Source organism: Microcaecilia unicolor, chromosome 3 (assembly GCF_901765095.1).
Source record: "Microcaecilia unicolor chromosome 3, aMicUni1.1, whole genome shotgun sequence".
NCBI lineage: Eukaryota > Metazoa > Chordata > Amphibia > Gymnophiona > Siphonopidae > Microcaecilia > Microcaecilia unicolor.
In genome coordinates, this window is record NC_044033.1 from 236,160,917 (window position 1) to 236,177,874 (window position 16,958).

General features: G+C 43.4%; 1 protein-coding gene across 1 annotated transcript in view; it reads right to left on the reverse strand.

Annotated features, from left to right (window-relative positions):
- Window positions 1-2,349: 2,349 nt before the first annotated feature.
- Window positions 2,350-16,958, reverse strand: part of LOC115464455 (extracellular calcium-sensing receptor-like) — a 71,259-nt gene continuing 56,650 nt past the window's right edge. The window contains exons 4-6 of the mRNA XM_030194835.1: window positions 10,969-11,196; window positions 8,027-8,153; window positions 2,350-3,294 (exon numbers count right to left, since the gene is read on the reverse strand). Coding sequence (XP_030050695.1) covers window positions 2,399-3,294; window positions 8,027-8,153; window positions 10,969-11,196 — 1,251 coding nt within the window. The 3' untranslated portion in view covers window positions 2,350-2,398. The remainder of the gene's footprint in view (window positions 3,295-8,026; window positions 8,154-10,968; window positions 11,197-16,958) is intronic.

Sequence of the window (16,958 nt, forward strand, 5' to 3'; positions counted from 1 at the left end):
CCTGTCAGACCTCACTATTTTTCCAAATGGAAACAAAAAAAGACCACATTGCAGTTAAGTGTTGATCCAGTGAGGAGCCCCTGCCTTGGGCCAGATGGGATGGAGTGGCAACCTCTGCTGAAATAAAGATTGTGCTCTAAAGGATAATGAAAAAATCGCCAAAATGTATGGCATTTTTTACATCAAGAACAATTCCAAATTAGTAGATTTACATGTGGTTTATATGTTGACTTTATTACTCTTCAGTGCAGTGGTTCCCTGAGCCTATATATCACCATTAAAATCCTTTCTGAAACAGGTAAAAAGATATCACAAGAAAACCAAGAGTAAAATACTGTGTTAATGGATAGCACAACTTACTACATTGGCCCCTAAGGACTAGAGAAAAATTGGTGCCGAAAAAGATACACCTATAAGGTACACCTATAGTTATGTGCAGTTAATAGAATATTCCTAGCGCCTGTCCATGTGATGAAATTTAGTCACAGGTATTTATGCCAAGTGTAAATGCTGGTGACTAAATATCAGTGCACATAGATTTTAGAAATACCCACAACCCACTCAGTCTATGCCAATGACCACACTGCTTCTTAGAATTTATGTACAAAACTTTATAGAATATGCTTAGCAAGTTCTGTGTGTAAATTCTAATTAATGCCAATTAGTGTCATTAATTACCTATAATGTGGCAATTATCAGCACTGATTAGCTTGTTAAGATAATCAAGTTGCATACGCAAATCAGAATACGACTTGATTTGTGCAGGCAAATTCAGTCACACTATGTAGAATCTGGGGGTAAATGTCTGGAGTCGATTCAGGAATAATGTCAGGAGATACTTTTTTATCGAGAGAGTGGTAGATATATGGAATACCCTCCCGTGGGAGTTGGTGAAGATGAACATTATAATGGAATTCAAAAATGTGTGGGATAAACACCAAGGAATCCTATAGAAGGCATGGAGCCAAACAAGCTTAACAGTAATAAGATGGCAACACCAGTAACTGGGAAGCAAAGCCAATGCCATGCAGACTTCTGTGGTCTGTGCCCTGATCATAGCTTCACAGATTTGAATGGACTAGAGTGGGGCTTTAATGACAACTTCTGTAGTTGGAGATCATGGATACTGCCAGGCAGATTTCTACGGTCCATGCCCTAAAAATGGCACAGACAAATGAAGATCAAGCGTATATATATAGTATCACATCATACCTTATGCTATGAGTTTATATATATATATATATATATTGTAATATCTGTAATCCCGGTAGCAAATCTTCAGGGGTGGTAGGTTCCCTTTAGCAGTCCACCAACAAAGTCCTTCCAGACAACACAGCTTTTAGTGCCAAACAGTTTATTTCCCCTCCTCCACAAAATCTCAGTTCAAGGGGTTAAAGTCCCATTCAGTTTCCAAACTAAAGCACCCAGAAAAAACTTCCCTTTAAATCCAAGTTCTCCCCCAGTTCAACAACCTGGGTTTCAGTTTTAAAAGTCTTTCCGCTTGGGCGGTTGCAGAATGGCAGTACACCGCCCACAACACAGCTAATTGACTCCTGTGACCACCCACTGCCTTCAGTCCCTGCAACTCTGCCCCAAAGTACAATTACAGTCCATGTCCACTGGTTCCTCCCAACCTGGTGTGTTGGTCTCTCCAGCCTCTCCTTCCTCCAAACACTCCATTAACTCTGCTTCTCTGCTAGGCTGTTGGTTGGAGACCTCCTCCCCCTCCCAGGTGGAAGGAATCTTGTACTGATTTCTAACCCAAGGGTATTGAGCTTTGTCATCCCTGCTCCCCCTTCTGGCCCTCGCCTGCCATCGCAGCTGCTCTCTCCAGTCCTTTTCCCCCTCCCTTACACGTGGGGGCCATACCGGGTTTTGGGACCTGCCACCCCGCTCCCTTCTCTCAGGGCCTTGTGGGGAATGTAGTCTGGCCCCATACCTCCTCCTGAGCTGCTTAGACCCTCCAACCTCCTTACAATATATATATATATATATATATATATATATATACCTGTATATATCTTATATCATGTAAACTGCTTTGAATATAACCACAGAAAGGCAGTATATAAAATCCCATCCCCATTCCTATCAAGCCCCCAAGTGCTACTGCATTGTTTCCCCATTGAGTAGAGGATGAGTCAGAGATCTATTCAATAGATAAAGTAATTCCAATAAAAGTATATCACCAAAAATGTTATTATTGACCACAATATCTTTTTAATTTTATATTCAAACTGTGTATAATATCTAATTTTACCTACAATATAAAATATGTGAAATTTAGGATGTCCCCAACCACTGATTTAGTTAAAAAAAGGGGCATTCAACTTGGACTTGCCCAACAACTAAAAGCATTATTTAAATTAATCCATCCTTTACACAAATATTGATAATTCTAGTTTTTTGATAAGCATTTTCTGCTGTTCCTTTCAGGTCTCAGCAGAATAACATAGCACTTAGGGAAAAAGATACAGCCCAGAAGTCCAGCACTGGAAGCCAGGATAGCAAATATCTCCACTGCCACCGTGTATTTGCCCTTGGTGCTCAGGTATGTTGGGATGAAGGAGATCCAGACACTGGAGAACACCAGCATGCTGAAGGTGATGTACTTGGCCTCATTGAAACCGTCAGGCAGATTTCTTGCTAGGAATGCTACAATGAAGCTGATAGCTGCCAAAAATCCCAGGTAACCCAAAACACAGTAAAAAGCAACTATTGATCCTTCATTACATTCAGTTGGTATTGTTCCAATTTCTGAATTCTTATTAAGATATGGGAACGGAGGAGCAGTGAACAACCAGACAACACACAGAAGAGTTTGAATAAGGGAACAGGAAAGGACTATAGAAAGTGAGACCTTGAAACCCATCCATTTCCGGAGCTTGCTTCCAGGCTTGGTGGCATGAAAGGCTGTGACCACAGTGATGGTTTTGGCCAATACTGAGGAGAGAGCGATGGAGAAACTGATCCCAAAGGCAGTCTGTCGGAGAATACAGGTCACTTTGTCAGGATGGCCGATGAAAACCAAAGAGCAGAGGAAGCAGAGCATGAGTGAGATGAGGAGAATGTAACTGAGTTCTCGGTTGTTTGCTTTCACTATGGGGGTGTCTTTGTAATGAATAAAAATCCCCAAGATGACAGTATTAATGAGAATTAAGAAAATGCAGATGAAAGTCAAAGTTATCCCCAAAGGTTCTTCATAGGTCAGGAAGGTTATCACTTTTAGTATGCAGACATCTTTCTTCTGATTGGGCCATTGGTCCTCTGGGCATTTCATACAAGCATCTATATCTAAGAATGAAAAATGTTGTCCCAATATCTCACAAATAGGATCAATTATAGGACAGTAGCTTTTCCTTATAACATGGCTTGCTTCAAAATGACAGACAGTATCAACATTAAAGAGTAATGAACAATGAGTTTACTGTAAATGAAATCATGCATTATCTTTTAGAAGGGCAAAAGAGGAGCAGACCCACATAGAAAAAAGAAATAATATTTTTTTAATGCAGATACATAAAAACAGCATACAATTTTCCTCTAACCGGCCAACATGGCCATGTTTCACCCTAACAAGAGATGAGACAGGAGGTTAACATAAAACTGTAAAATGAATACATAAAATGCCATCAGATAATATGATTTAGCAAAAAGAATGTAACTGCATTGAACAAATATTATTTCATTTGTCTTCATGATTATGCTATTCTTTTGCTGTTCTAGATGTTGCGGACCGCTTCTCTGTGTGCTTTTTGGGTTTACCTGTTAGAAGTACTTTCACCTGAAATGGATGCTTTTAAAGGATTCCCTACGTCTTATCCAATTAGGGTATGATTAGTTTTTCTAGCAGTATCCAGATCATATTTTTGGATTAGACACAAGATATTTCACTAGGACATGTGAAGACCCATTTTACATAGAATACCAAGATTGCAATGTAGACATCCAAATCAGGATGTGCTCAATTCTGGTGATGTTCTGGAAATCACAAGAATCAACACAACACAGATCTGATTCACTACACAAAACTCCAGGATAACCTCAATCTAACAATGCAAATACTTTCACCATTTTTGAATAAGCGAAGAAAAAGACCTCATACAACTGTGGCAAACATCATAAAGAATGGGATTGCTAAATCAGCAAATCCACATAAACACAGTTAAAAATGGTAATCATAGGTCAAAAAAACCTCCATTTTAAATTTACATACAACATATGCAATCAAAAATGAAAAGTGCAATCAAAATTGAAAAAGAGTCTAATGTTTCACAAAATCTTCAACACACTTGTGTCATACAAACTAAAGTAACAGTATGTGAGCACATATCTTAATAATAATCGTATCCCAGTGGATGGTCACTCAGTCTTAGCAGGATGAAATGAAACAGTGTGGTCTCAACAGAACTGTTTCACTTCCATCTCACTGTGCCCAAATCTGCAAACCAAGATACCAAAATCAATGTGAGGACCCACAAAAAAGAGAAAGAAAAAGATGGAGAGTGCTTCTGAAATTCTAACTCAAACATATAGGTGTGTTGTTTCTCAACTGCGAGATAGCTAGCTAACAATGGAGAAAAATGGAGCTCGCTTTCAAAAACGATGCCTAGAACCCAGCTACCAATCCGAGCTAGACATGTCAGAACTCAAATTCACTCAATCATTGGTCAGAGAAATGCTGCCCAATGTAAAGAAGAATTCAATCCACAAGGTTCTACTGTCTGCAATCTGAAGATCCAATGCTGTTCAAGCTGTAGCAGTCTTCTATTAATATTACCTCCATGGATGCTGCTGGACACATAATTAATCACCCAGCACTGGAGTGACTCAAACAAATGTTGGAACTCTCTGTAATGAGAAACTAATGGAGCACCGAACTTGTTGCTGGTCACACAGGATTTGTGCTCACTCAGTCGAGTAGAAAACTTTTGTTCAGTCTTGAATACATAGAATTTGTTACATGGACACTGCAAAATGTATACCACATGATCAGATTTACAAGTAGTGTGGTTCCTCAATTTATAGATCTTCCCTTCCATAGGATTTGTAAAATCTGTGCATTGTACCGTCATAGCACATTATAGGCAATTTCCACATCTTTAAGTGTCCACTAGAGCCTGTAGGCATACGTCTTATTAGATCAGATGGGCTCAAAATTTCTTTCAGGTTCTGATCTCAAAGTGATTCTCAAATGATGTTTCTGAAATAGGTTATTGGACTCAGTGGCGTAGCCAAGGGTGGGCCTAGGTGGGCCCAGGCCCACCCATTTTGGGCTCAGGCCCACCCAGTATCAGCACATCTATGATATGGTTGGCAGGGATTCCGAAGCCCCACTAGCTGAAAACTCCCAACAACTGTCCCTCCTGCATACCTTGTAAATAGCAGATCTTCACCTGCAGCAAGCAGCGACTGATATGTACTGCTCACACCGGCCCCATAGCCTTCCCTCTGACATATTTCCGCCTATGCGGAAACAGGAAGTTGCAGCAGTGGGAAGGCTGTAGGGCCAACATGACCAGTGTGTATTAGTTGCTTCTCACTGCCAGTGAAAATCTGCTATTTAAAAGGTATGCAGGAGAGGGGGGATGTTTGAGACCATATGGCATGCAGGCGAGAGAAGGAGAGACCAAATCACCTGTAGGACTGGGTGGGGTTCTTCTGCCCACCCATCTTGGGCCCAGGCCCACCAAAAATTGGGTGTCTGGCTACGCCCTTGATGGGACTGCATGATGTCCCAGTTCTTGCGTATAATGTTGACCACCTCTTCCCTTCCGTCTTATAATACAAAATGAAAGTCTCACAAGGGTCTTCCTGGGAAGATTGAATTCTGTCAGAAAGCAATAAATTGTGGTTATTAAACCACGCTGTGGTATATGATTTTCTCAAAACCTGCGGAGGATACCCACGTTGCTTCAATGCTCCTGCCAAGTCTTTAGCGTATTGTTTATCACATGTATTGTTGCAAATCCTGCAATATCTCAAAAATTGAGAATAGGGCAGGCTGTTTTTTAATGACCTCGGATGACAGCTATGATATTGTAATAACGTGTTTCTATCCATAGGTTTTTTTTTAAACTTAGGTGTGGAACGCCCCATCCTTGATATCCACCGTTATATCCAAAAAATGGATGCTCACATCTGAAGCTTCATAAGTAAACTATACAGCAGTGTTGCAAGTATTTAACCAGTCAATGAAGTGTCTTAACTACAACATGTCTCCGCTCCACAGCATAAAAACATCATCAATATAATCTTTCCAAATGAGGATGTATTTATTGAATGGGGAGTCAGACAACCAAGTTTTTTCAAAATTAGTCATATAGAGGTTAGCGATGGAAGGAGCAAAAATAGCTCCCATCGCTACTCCAGACGTTTGTAAAAAGAAATTATTCTGAAAAAGAAAAATTTTTTACACAAAGCCAACTCAGCCAATTCTAATAAAAATTCAGAAGGCACCTCCACAGGCCTAGGTCTTGAGTCCAAAACCGCATTGATGACTTCCAAAGCTCAATGTGGAATAGAGGGATAGAGCAAGCTGATGTCCAATGTGACCTAGGCCACTGGAGGTCCCTTCTGAATTTTTATTAGAATTGGCTAGGGTAGCAATGAGAGCTTCTTTTGCTCCTTACATCGCTAACCCCTATATAACTGAGTTTGAAAAGACTTGGTTGTACGACTCCCCATTCAATGAATACATCCTCATTTGGAAACATTATAATGATGATGTTTTTATGCTATGGAGGTGTTTTTTGTTTAAACTTGCCTTATCAAATGGACATATTTTAGCTATTTACCCATCATATAACCCAAATTTATCTTGACATCTGAAGGATTCAGCAAGATTATTTCAGGAGCAGGGTCTAATATTATACAAATAGCAATACTATTCAGCTAGTGACAAGATAATGTATCAATTGATATGAAAATACAGCACACTACTTGTAAATCTAATCATGTGCTATACATTTTGCAATGTCCATATAAAACATTCTACCTAGTCAAGACTGAACAAAAATTTTCCATCCAACTGAGTGAGCACAAATCCTGTGTGACCAACAGCAAGATAGGAGCGCCATTAGTTGCTCATTGCAGAGAGTTCCAACATTCTATTGAGTCTCTCCAGTGCTGGGCTATTGATTGTGTGTCCAGCAGCATCCATGGAGGTGATATTAATAGAAGACTGCTTCAGCTTGAACAGCATTGGATCTTCAGATTGCAGACAGTAGAACCTGGTGGATTCAATTCTTCTTTAAATTTGGCAGCGTGATTGAGTGAATTTGAGTTGTGATGTGTCCAGCTCGGATTAATAGCTAGGTTCTAGGCTTCCTTTTTGAAAGTGAGCTCCATTTTTCTCCGTTGTTAGCTAGCTGTCTCACAGTTGAGAAACAACCCCCAATATGTTTGAGTTAGAATTTCAGAAGCACTCTCCATCTTTTTCTTTTTTTGTGGGTCCTCACATTGATTTTGGTATCTTGGTTTGCAGATTTGGGGCACAGTGAGGTCTCCAGGAGAAGCTGAAAATGAAACAGGTCCGTCGGGACCACACTGTTTCATTCCATCCTGCTAAGACTGAGCGACCATCCACTGGGATATGATTATTATTAAGATAAGTGTTCACATAGTGTGACTTAATTTGAATGACACAAGTGTGTTGAAGATTTTGTGAAACATTAGACTCTTTTTCAATTTTGATTGAACTTTTCATTTTTGATTGCATATGTAAGTAAATTTAAATTGGAGGTTTTTTGACCTAGGATTGCCATTTGTAACTGTATGCATGTGGATTCTCTGATTTAACGATCCCGTTCTTTATGATGTTTGCCACAGTTGTATGAGGTTATTTTCTCTCTTATACTTAAAAATGGTGAGAGTGTTTGCATTAAGATTCACTGATGTTTTGAAAAAACAGGAATGCATACATATTTGCCACCCATGTTGGGTCTTCAATAAAGGCTGAATATAGGCCTCATAGTGATTAAACAGTGCCCATGAGCGTGACAAATTGTAACATGATTTCACTTACCAGTTTGGTTAGAGACCTCTCCCTCTGGACAGGGGACACAGTCAAAGCAGCAGACAGGCTTTCCTTCCCTGGTTAATTTCCTGAACCCAGAAGGGCAACTTGGGCTGCATCTGGATTCTGGAGGTGTCTGAGAATTGAGAAAAAAATCTGAATAACTTGACATAATACAGAATTATGACTTTGCAAATGCAGTGTTACTTTTCTGTCTAAACATGTGCCAGTTTTCCCCATTTAGTTTTTGAGCTCATTACCAAGCTATTCAATAGAATAAGTAGGTCAGTATGAGCTCTATTTTGATTGGAAATATAAATAATATGAAATACGTTTGACCTGGAATCAGTCATTCAGGCGGATTGGAGAATGTTTTGAACAATGTTACTGTAAGTTTGAATAAAAGTATGAGAAAATGCATCTGCTTTCTCAAATAACTCTGAATTCTCCCTTTTTTCGTAAGACTTGCACTATGAGAAAAGGACTTTTAGGTGATGTCTTTGTAGCCTACTTTCCTATCTCTAACACTGAACATTTACCTACTGGATCTGCTCTTAATTGGTTGCTTACTCTTTAATCGTTTAGCTATCACCTTTATCCAGAGTGAGTTTCATTCAGGCACACTAGATGTTTTTGTTTGAACGTGTTGCCTTGTCAAGTGGATATATTTTGGCCATTTAAGGCATCATATAATTGATATCTGAAGGATGCAGCAAGGTTGTTTCAGGAGCAGGATCTAATATTATACAAATAGCAGTACTACTCAATCTAGTAAACAATACAGGAGACTAAAAAAATAGAAATAAAAAAAACACCTGAATAAAACAAACAAACAAAAAATCTAGTAAATTGTACAGGAAACTAAAAAAGTTGTAGGTATGTACATTTAGTTGAATTTGAACCTGAAAGGTTAGGCTGTTAGGTTTAGTTGAAAATATGAGCAATAGTTTCCAATATTTGGGTACTTAGTATTTTTTTAATCAGCCTTTCAACATTGTTATATATTTTACAGCAACAAACATAATACCTTGGATTCTATAAAAGCCTCTAAAAGTTTAGCACTGTACGATACTCAAATAAAACCAGGAGGAAAGAAGAACATAAAGTGCCTTAAAATAAAATAAAATGAGATGAAAATCTAAATAGAGTAAAAATTAAATTAAATTAAATTTAGTAAATGTATGGGCTCATTTTCAAAAGAGAAAAACGTCCAAAAAGTGGCATAAATCTGCATTTGGACGTTTTTTCTCACAAAAACATCCAAATTGGTATTTTCGAACCCAATTTTTAGACGTTTTTCTAGGAAGTCCATCAGAAGTGCGTTCAAATCACAAGGGGGCGTGTCAGGGGCATGTTAGGGATGGGATTTGGGCGTTCCTAACACTTGGACATTTTTTAGCCATAATGGAGCAGAACAAAACTGTTCAAGACTAACATTAAGACGTTTTGAGATAGATCTGTTTTTATAACGAATACGGCACAAAAAGGTGCCCTAAATGACAAGATGACCTCTGGAGGGAATCAGGGGTGACTTCCCCTGACTCCCCCAGTGGTCTCTAACTCCCTCCCACACCCTAAAAATGTGATTATAAACATTACTTGCCAGCCTCTACAACAACCTCAGATGTTATACTCAGGTCCATTAGAACAATATGCATGTCCCTGGAATAATCTAGTGGTGGGTGCAGTGCAGACAGGTGGACCCAGACCCATACCTCCCACAATCTGTTACACTAGCCCTCTAAAACTCACCAGAAACCCACTGTACCCACATATAGGTGCCCCCTTCATCCATAAGGGCTATGGTAGTAGCATATAATTGGGGGTAGTGGGTTTTGAGGAGGGGTTTGTGGGGTTCAGCAGACAAGATAAGGGAACAATGGTGAGATGTGTACCTGGGAGCATTTTATGAAGTCCACTGCAGTGCCCCCTAGGGATGTCAGGGGAACCAGTCTACTAAAAATGTTGCCTCCTCCTAAATCCTAATGGCTTGGTTTTGTGCATTTTGCACTTGGACAGCTTTTTTTTCGAAAATGGACCAAAACACAAAACATCCAAATCACAAAACCTCATTCAAAACAGTATTTTCGGGGAAAAAAAAAAGATAGACGTTTTTCTTTTTTGAAAATGACCTTCTTTCCTATTCAGATTTTGGACATTTTTTTGCAAAACATCCAAAGTCAGACTTAGACATCATATTGAAAATGCCCCTCTTAGAAAATTAAGAAGACCCACGGCTCCAATCCTGGGCCTCAGGGAGCATAACAAAGGGAAAGGATAATTTATGCAGCTGACTTAAAAATGACCCAATAATTGCTCAGAATGGAGGGTTAGTTGGAGGGAAGATGAGACCAGGGCCACCGAGAGGGGGGGCAGGGGAGACAAAATTCCCCAGGCCCGGGCCTCCAAGGGGGGCCCGGCGCCACAGTCCCCTCCACCCGCCCCCCCCCCTCCATCCACCACCAGGCCAGGCCCCCCTGAATTCAAATCATAGCGCCTCACCTCGACCTCACTCCGTGTGAAAGAAGCGCAGCAGCGGCAATCTGCAGATCGCCTTCCTCTGGGCCTTCCCTCTCTTCTCTGTGTCCCACCCTCATCTGATGTAACTTGAGCGAGGGCGGGACACAGGGAGGGAAGGCCCGAAGGGGGGCTCAGCCCGGTGGTGGACGGAGGGGGGCGGGTGGAGGGGGGGCAGCAACAATGACCTCAGGGGGCATGGCAGCAGTGGGGGCGGGGCCCCAGGGGTGTCCTTGCCCAGGGCCCAGCCCAGTCTCTCGACGGCCCTGGATGAGACAAATGGACTAGAGGGATGGAAAGGTGGGAGGCAAAGAGAGAATGGAGATGAGAAGGGTTGTAGGAAGAAATGAGAGTAGTGAGGTAAGAGAGGGGGGTGCCCAAGGGAAGAGCCTTAAATGCCAGAGCAAGGAGTTTAAATTGAATTGAAATCTGACCTCAGTGAATGTGCTGTCCCATGTCATCGCCTTTTCATAGATAGTAAATTCCTGCTCTGCTGGAGCATAAGGGTTATAACTTCCAACAATTTCATTAATTCGTGTCCCATCAGGTAGGATCACTGGGCTTATAATATCATAACTTATGGCGAGATCACCATTCTCATCAAAAAAGATTTCTTCACTGAGAGCATTCTTAAAGTGAAGGTTCTTCAGATAATGATGAAGCTAATGAAAAAGAGAAAACATTTTGTTAGTGAAGCTCAGTGCAGGGATACACTCCTAACATCAAGCCTTACAAACTGCTCCTGATTTAGCAGACATGTTTTCATTTTGAAGCAACATTAGGGTGGAGCTTATTTTTGAAAGGGGTCTCTTGTCACATACCATTGGCAGTGTTTACGATATACTCATAGGGCTAGATTGTATTTATGCCACCTAAAAAATCAGCACTGAAAAAAATATATCTAATAGAAATCTATAACTTTGTCTAAAGTTCAGCACGTTTTTAGACAATGCCTAATGCCTGTCCCTGTGACTAAATGTAGGCATGACCATTTACGCCAAGTAAATTCCCACACCTACAGGCACAGAGCAAGAATCCTATATAATAATTCTCACCGCCAACGTTCGGGTCCGCTAGGCAGGCACGCACTGACGTCAGTGACGTCAGTGACAGCTGATTTTCCCTACTCCTCTCCCTGCCTCGGAATCAGCTGTCGCCCCTGCGTTACGGCCCCCTGGACCCCCCTTCCGCGAACCTGGCGACCCCCCCCCCTTCGTACCAAAAACTGCCCCCCCCCACTGCCGTTGTCGACTACCTGTGCTGACGGGGGACCCAAACCCCCGACAGCCGAAGTGCGGTTTTGCCCTTCACGTTGGTTCCTCAATGCTCTTCTCAATCTCTTCAAGTTTCTGTGCGTGCGTCTGACGTCTGACGCATGCACAGAAACTTGAAGAGATTGAGAAGAGCATTGAGGAACCAACGCAAAGAGCAGAACCGCACTTCGGCTGTCAGGGGTTTGGGTCCCCCATCAGCACAGGTAGTCGACAATGGCGGCGGGGGGGGGGGCGGTTTTCGCCGGGAAGAGGGGGCGACAGGGTCGTGGAAGGGGGGTCCATGGGCCGCAACGCGGGGGCTGGGTTGAAAACGGAGGGAGGGCAGACTGTGAAACACCGAGGAAGGGTGGGGGATTGCCTGCCTAGCGCCCGTTTCCTTGGTTTCAGAAATGTGCCTTTTTCCTAGTATCCATAACACTGCATATAGGCGTCTTTTACTAAGGTGCGCTCATGTTTTTAGCACATGCTAAACTTGTGGGCGTGCTAAACATTAGAGATGCCCATAGGAATGCATTGGCATCTCTAACGTTTAGTGCGCCCACAATTTTAGCACACGCCAAAAACGTGAGCATGACTTAGTAAAAGACCCTCAAAATTTTAGGAAAACCCATGACTACCCATGACACAACCCTGCTCATCCCCCTTTTCAGATCCGCATGGAAGAATTTATGAGTATCCCAAAACTCAGCAAGGCAAACGATCCGCAAACTCTAAAGTGGAAAACAACAAATCAGATCAGTGGTAGATGTACACAATCTTTATTAATAGAATCGCATTAAGAACATAAATGCCCTACACAGGTGTAAGTGGTAAAGTCGAACAGGATACACCAGGGACAACTTCTACCATACAATGCTGGCTGTATCACGGATCGTCCCTCAATTATACAAATTTGATCTGTGCTGTTGTTTTTCTGACATCGGTACAGTTGATAAACATTGTTGGAACAAACATCTTTTTAGAAGAATTTCATAGTAAGGATCATTGAGTAGCTCCTGACGCAGCCCTGCTGGGCGAAACACAGCCTGTGTCGGGCAGTTATGGTTTTGATGTGATTCTATTAATAAAGATTGTGTACATCTACCACTGATCTGCTTTGTTGTTTTCCACATTCTAGAATTTAGGAGTATTACTTTATAAAATACGCTTAGCAAGTGTGCACATAAATTCTAATTATTGGCAATTAGTGTCATTAATTTCTTGATAGGGTCCATTTATTGGTGCTGAATGATTGTTAATTAAGTTTTGTGTACAACACGACTGCCAAAATTGCATGTAAATCTCGCCTGGATAAAGACAGGCTAAACTGTAGGAAGCACATGACAAAGTACCGCCAAGGCTTAACAGTAACCAAAAAACAATATTTCTCTGAATGCATTGCACAGGCTGCCAATTCAACCAAGCAGTTCTTCAGTATAGCAAAGAGCCTACTGCATCCCCCACAACAGAACCAGCCTGCCCAGTCTAAACTGAACTGCAATGATTTTGCTGCATACTTTGCCAACAAAATTAAAAGTCTCCACCAGGATTTACAGGCAGTCCCACCCAGTCTCCAATCAGTTAACCAGGAATGCACAAACTCACTCTCTCCTGACAGATACAGATGGGACACTTTTGACCCAATGCCAGAGGAGAGCCTTAACAAAATCCTAAGAGACCTTCGACCAACTACCTGCTCTCTCGACCCCTGCCCATCAAAGCTAGTGCAGCAAGCAAGTATGAGCCTCATAGAAAGTCCCACAAAATTTGTGAATGCCTCTCTTTCAAATGGGCAACTACCAACAGCATTAAAAAGGGCAGCGGTTCACCCTTTGCTAAAGAAAAACCTCCTTGACCAGGACAAACTTGAAAGTATCCAACATCCCATTTCTAGGGAAACTTATAGAACAAACAGTCTATGTTCAACTTAATGAGTGGCTAGAAGAGAGAAACTAGCTAGATCCATTTCAATCTGGATTCACACCCAGTTATGGAACAGAAACGGTCCTCGTATCCCTACTAGATGATTTTCACAGAATCCAAGACAAAGGATTCAATTCGGTGTTAGTACTGCCACATTTCTCATCAGCTTTTGACACTGTGGATCATGCTAACACAACTGACTAAAACAGGTATCAATGGAACAATACTTGGTTCAGATCCTTTCTATCAGACTGGCAATCCATAATGTTTGGCAGCAACTCATCGCCACCATGGGCACTGACCTTTGGGTTTCCACAAGGATCGATACTGTTACATATTCTGTTCAATATCTACCTCAAGCCACTTGCTGAGCTGATTCGGTCAATGGACACTCAGTTCTTCATCTACGCGGATGATGTGCAGCTACTCATACCCATTGAACCTGACTTACCTTGAATAAACTGATTCTCCAAGAACAAGTAGGCTGCTTGTTCTCACATGTGGGTCGACATCCACGTCAGCCCGGGAATCGGACGGCATTTTGCAAGCAAAATATAACAAAAGTTTTGCCAGAGTCTTCTGCCACGTATGCACAGACTGATTTCCCGCCCGTCGCGCGAGCATACCTCTCAGGTTTTTTCCTCCGCAATGAGGTGCAGTAGAGTTTTTTCTGCGCTCCTCTCAGGCCCGGGAAGAGTCTTCGTATATTTCATGGCTTTTTTGCCTTATTTTTCATTTAACAATTTACCGTTTAAATTTTTAAAAAGGCACCCGTAGTTTCCTTTATTTTTTTTTGTCCCCTTTTAAAGTTTCCTTTGTTTTTCGACGCGGCCAGCTTAGGCCGCACGGTCGGGTTGTTCCCTGCTTTTGTGCCCTTTTTTCTTCTAACAGGTACAATCGCGTCTTTTGATTTCGCCGAAGCCGTTTTTCCTTCCATGTCATCGAAGACACCCAGCGGCTTCAAACGTTGTTCTTGGTGCAACTGGACCATCTCAGGTACCTATACCCACGCCTGGTGTATCCAGTGCCTTGGGCCCGACCATAGCCCAGCCGCTTGTAGTCTGTGTCTTTTATGAAGAAAAGGACCCAAGCGTCTTGAGAAGCCCAGTGAGAAAAGCTTTTTGGAGCTTGGTCCGGTCCTTCGATGTCGACGTCGACTTCGGTACCGAGGTCGGCGGCATCGCCATCAACTTCGAGGGAAGCATCGACGTCGGGAGCAGAGGTACTGGCTGAAAGACCTATTCACGCTGGGAGCAGTGACGCATCGAGTGGGTCTCCACCTGCCTCGAGGCCTCCTATTATGCAGACCCCCCCGAGACCGATCTTCGTTGGACCCGGCCCCGAGGAGGCATGAGGATTCCATTTCTTCCTCATCGGTACTGAGGAGTCTAGATGACAGGCGTCGAGCGAAGGTGAAGAAGCACTATCATCATTCTCCTTCGACACACGGTGCTGGGAGCTCCGGGGCGTCGAGGGAATCGGCACCCGAGAAGCGTCGGCGCTGAGAGGATCACTCCCCCTCTATTCAGGAGGTGCCGATGTGTCTGTCTTCTGGCAGCCTGGTACCTCTTCCCGAACCTCGACAGATTCTGCCACCGGCTCCTGTACCGACCCCGCAGCCTTATCTGATGGCAGCTCTCGACGAGCGCATCAGGGCCCTGCTTCCAGAGCGTCTGGAAAGATTGCTGCGCCAGTCTGCTTCAGTGTCAGGGGTACTTGCGCCTTCCGTACCGTCTGCTGCAGTGGCATCTGGCCCTTCACCTGTGGTGAGGTCCCCGACCTCGGTGCCGCCTGTGGCATCTGTGTCGGCTGCCACCCAGGTCAACTCCCCTTTGACGTCGGTGGAGGAAGCTTCATTGCAGTCCAGGTAAGCGTCGACTTCTCGGCACCGACATCGAGGACGTCATTCCTCGGCGTCGAGGCAGGCTCAGTTTCGGACTGCTCTGAGGGATGTTTTGTCTGATACTGAAGATGAGTGTTCGTGGGAGTAAGAGGAGGATCCCAAATACTTTTCTTCTGATGAGTCCTATGGGATTTCTTCTGGACCTTCCCCTCCACTAGAAAGGAGCCTTTCTCCGGAGAGTCTATCCTTCACCTCTTTTGTCCGGGAAATGGCTGCTGCTATTACCTTCCCTGTGGAGGTTGAGGATGAGCCCAGGGCTGAGATGCTCAAGGTCCTGGATTATCCTTCTCCACCTAGAGAGGCTGCAACGGCTCCTTTGCATAATGTACGGAAGGAAGTCCTTATTCAAAACTGGTCGTTACCTTTGTCTAATCCCGTGGTCCCGAAAAAGACTGAATCCCAATATCGGATCCACGGGGAGCCTGGATTGATGAGGTCTCAGCTACCTCACAATTCCATGGTGGTGGACTCTGCTCTCAAAAGAGCCAAGAGTACTAGGGACTATGCTTCGGTGCCCCCAGGCAGAGAATCTAGAACCTTGGACTCTTTTGGGAGGAAGGCATATCAGGCCGCTATGCTCGCTGCCAAAATCCAGACATACCAGCTCTTCACGAGCACTCACTTGCAGAACTCAGTGAGGCAACTATCTAGCTTGGTTGATGCACTCCCTCCGGAGCAGGCCGAGCCTTTTCGTCAGGTGATCAGGCAGCAGAAGGCGTGTCGAAAATTCCTCGCCAGGAGTACGTTTGACACTTTTGATGTAGCATCCAGGATCGCTGCCCAGGGTATAGTGATGCGCAGACTCTCATGGCTGCATGTCTGACCTGGATCATTCGGTCCAGCAGCGGATGGCTGATGTTCCTTCCCGGGAGAATAACCTTTTTGGTGAGAAAGTAGAGGATCTGGTTGACCAGCTCAAGAAGCACAATGATGCTATGGATTCTTTCTCCCGCCAAGCGTCTTCTGCTACTATCTCCTCATGTAGGAGGTTTTTTGGAGGGTAGAGGAGTGCTCCCTATTCCTATGCTAGTCGTAGGTACACTCCTGCTTCTCAGCAGCCTGCCCAGGCTCAGTCCCAGTGCACTCGTTCTCATCAACAGCATGCGCCTAAGGCCACTGCGGCTCCCCAGTAAAAGCAAGGGACGGGCTTTTGACTGGCTCCAGTGAAGCATAGCCTCAGTAAACGTGTCCATTCCGGACGACTTGCCGGTTGGGGGGAGGTTAATGTTTTTTCACCAAAGGTGGCATCTTATAACCTCCGACCAGTGGGTTCTTCAAATTGTCCGGTTAGGATATACCCTCAATCTGGAATCCAAGCCTCCAAATTGCCCACCGGGAGCTTAGT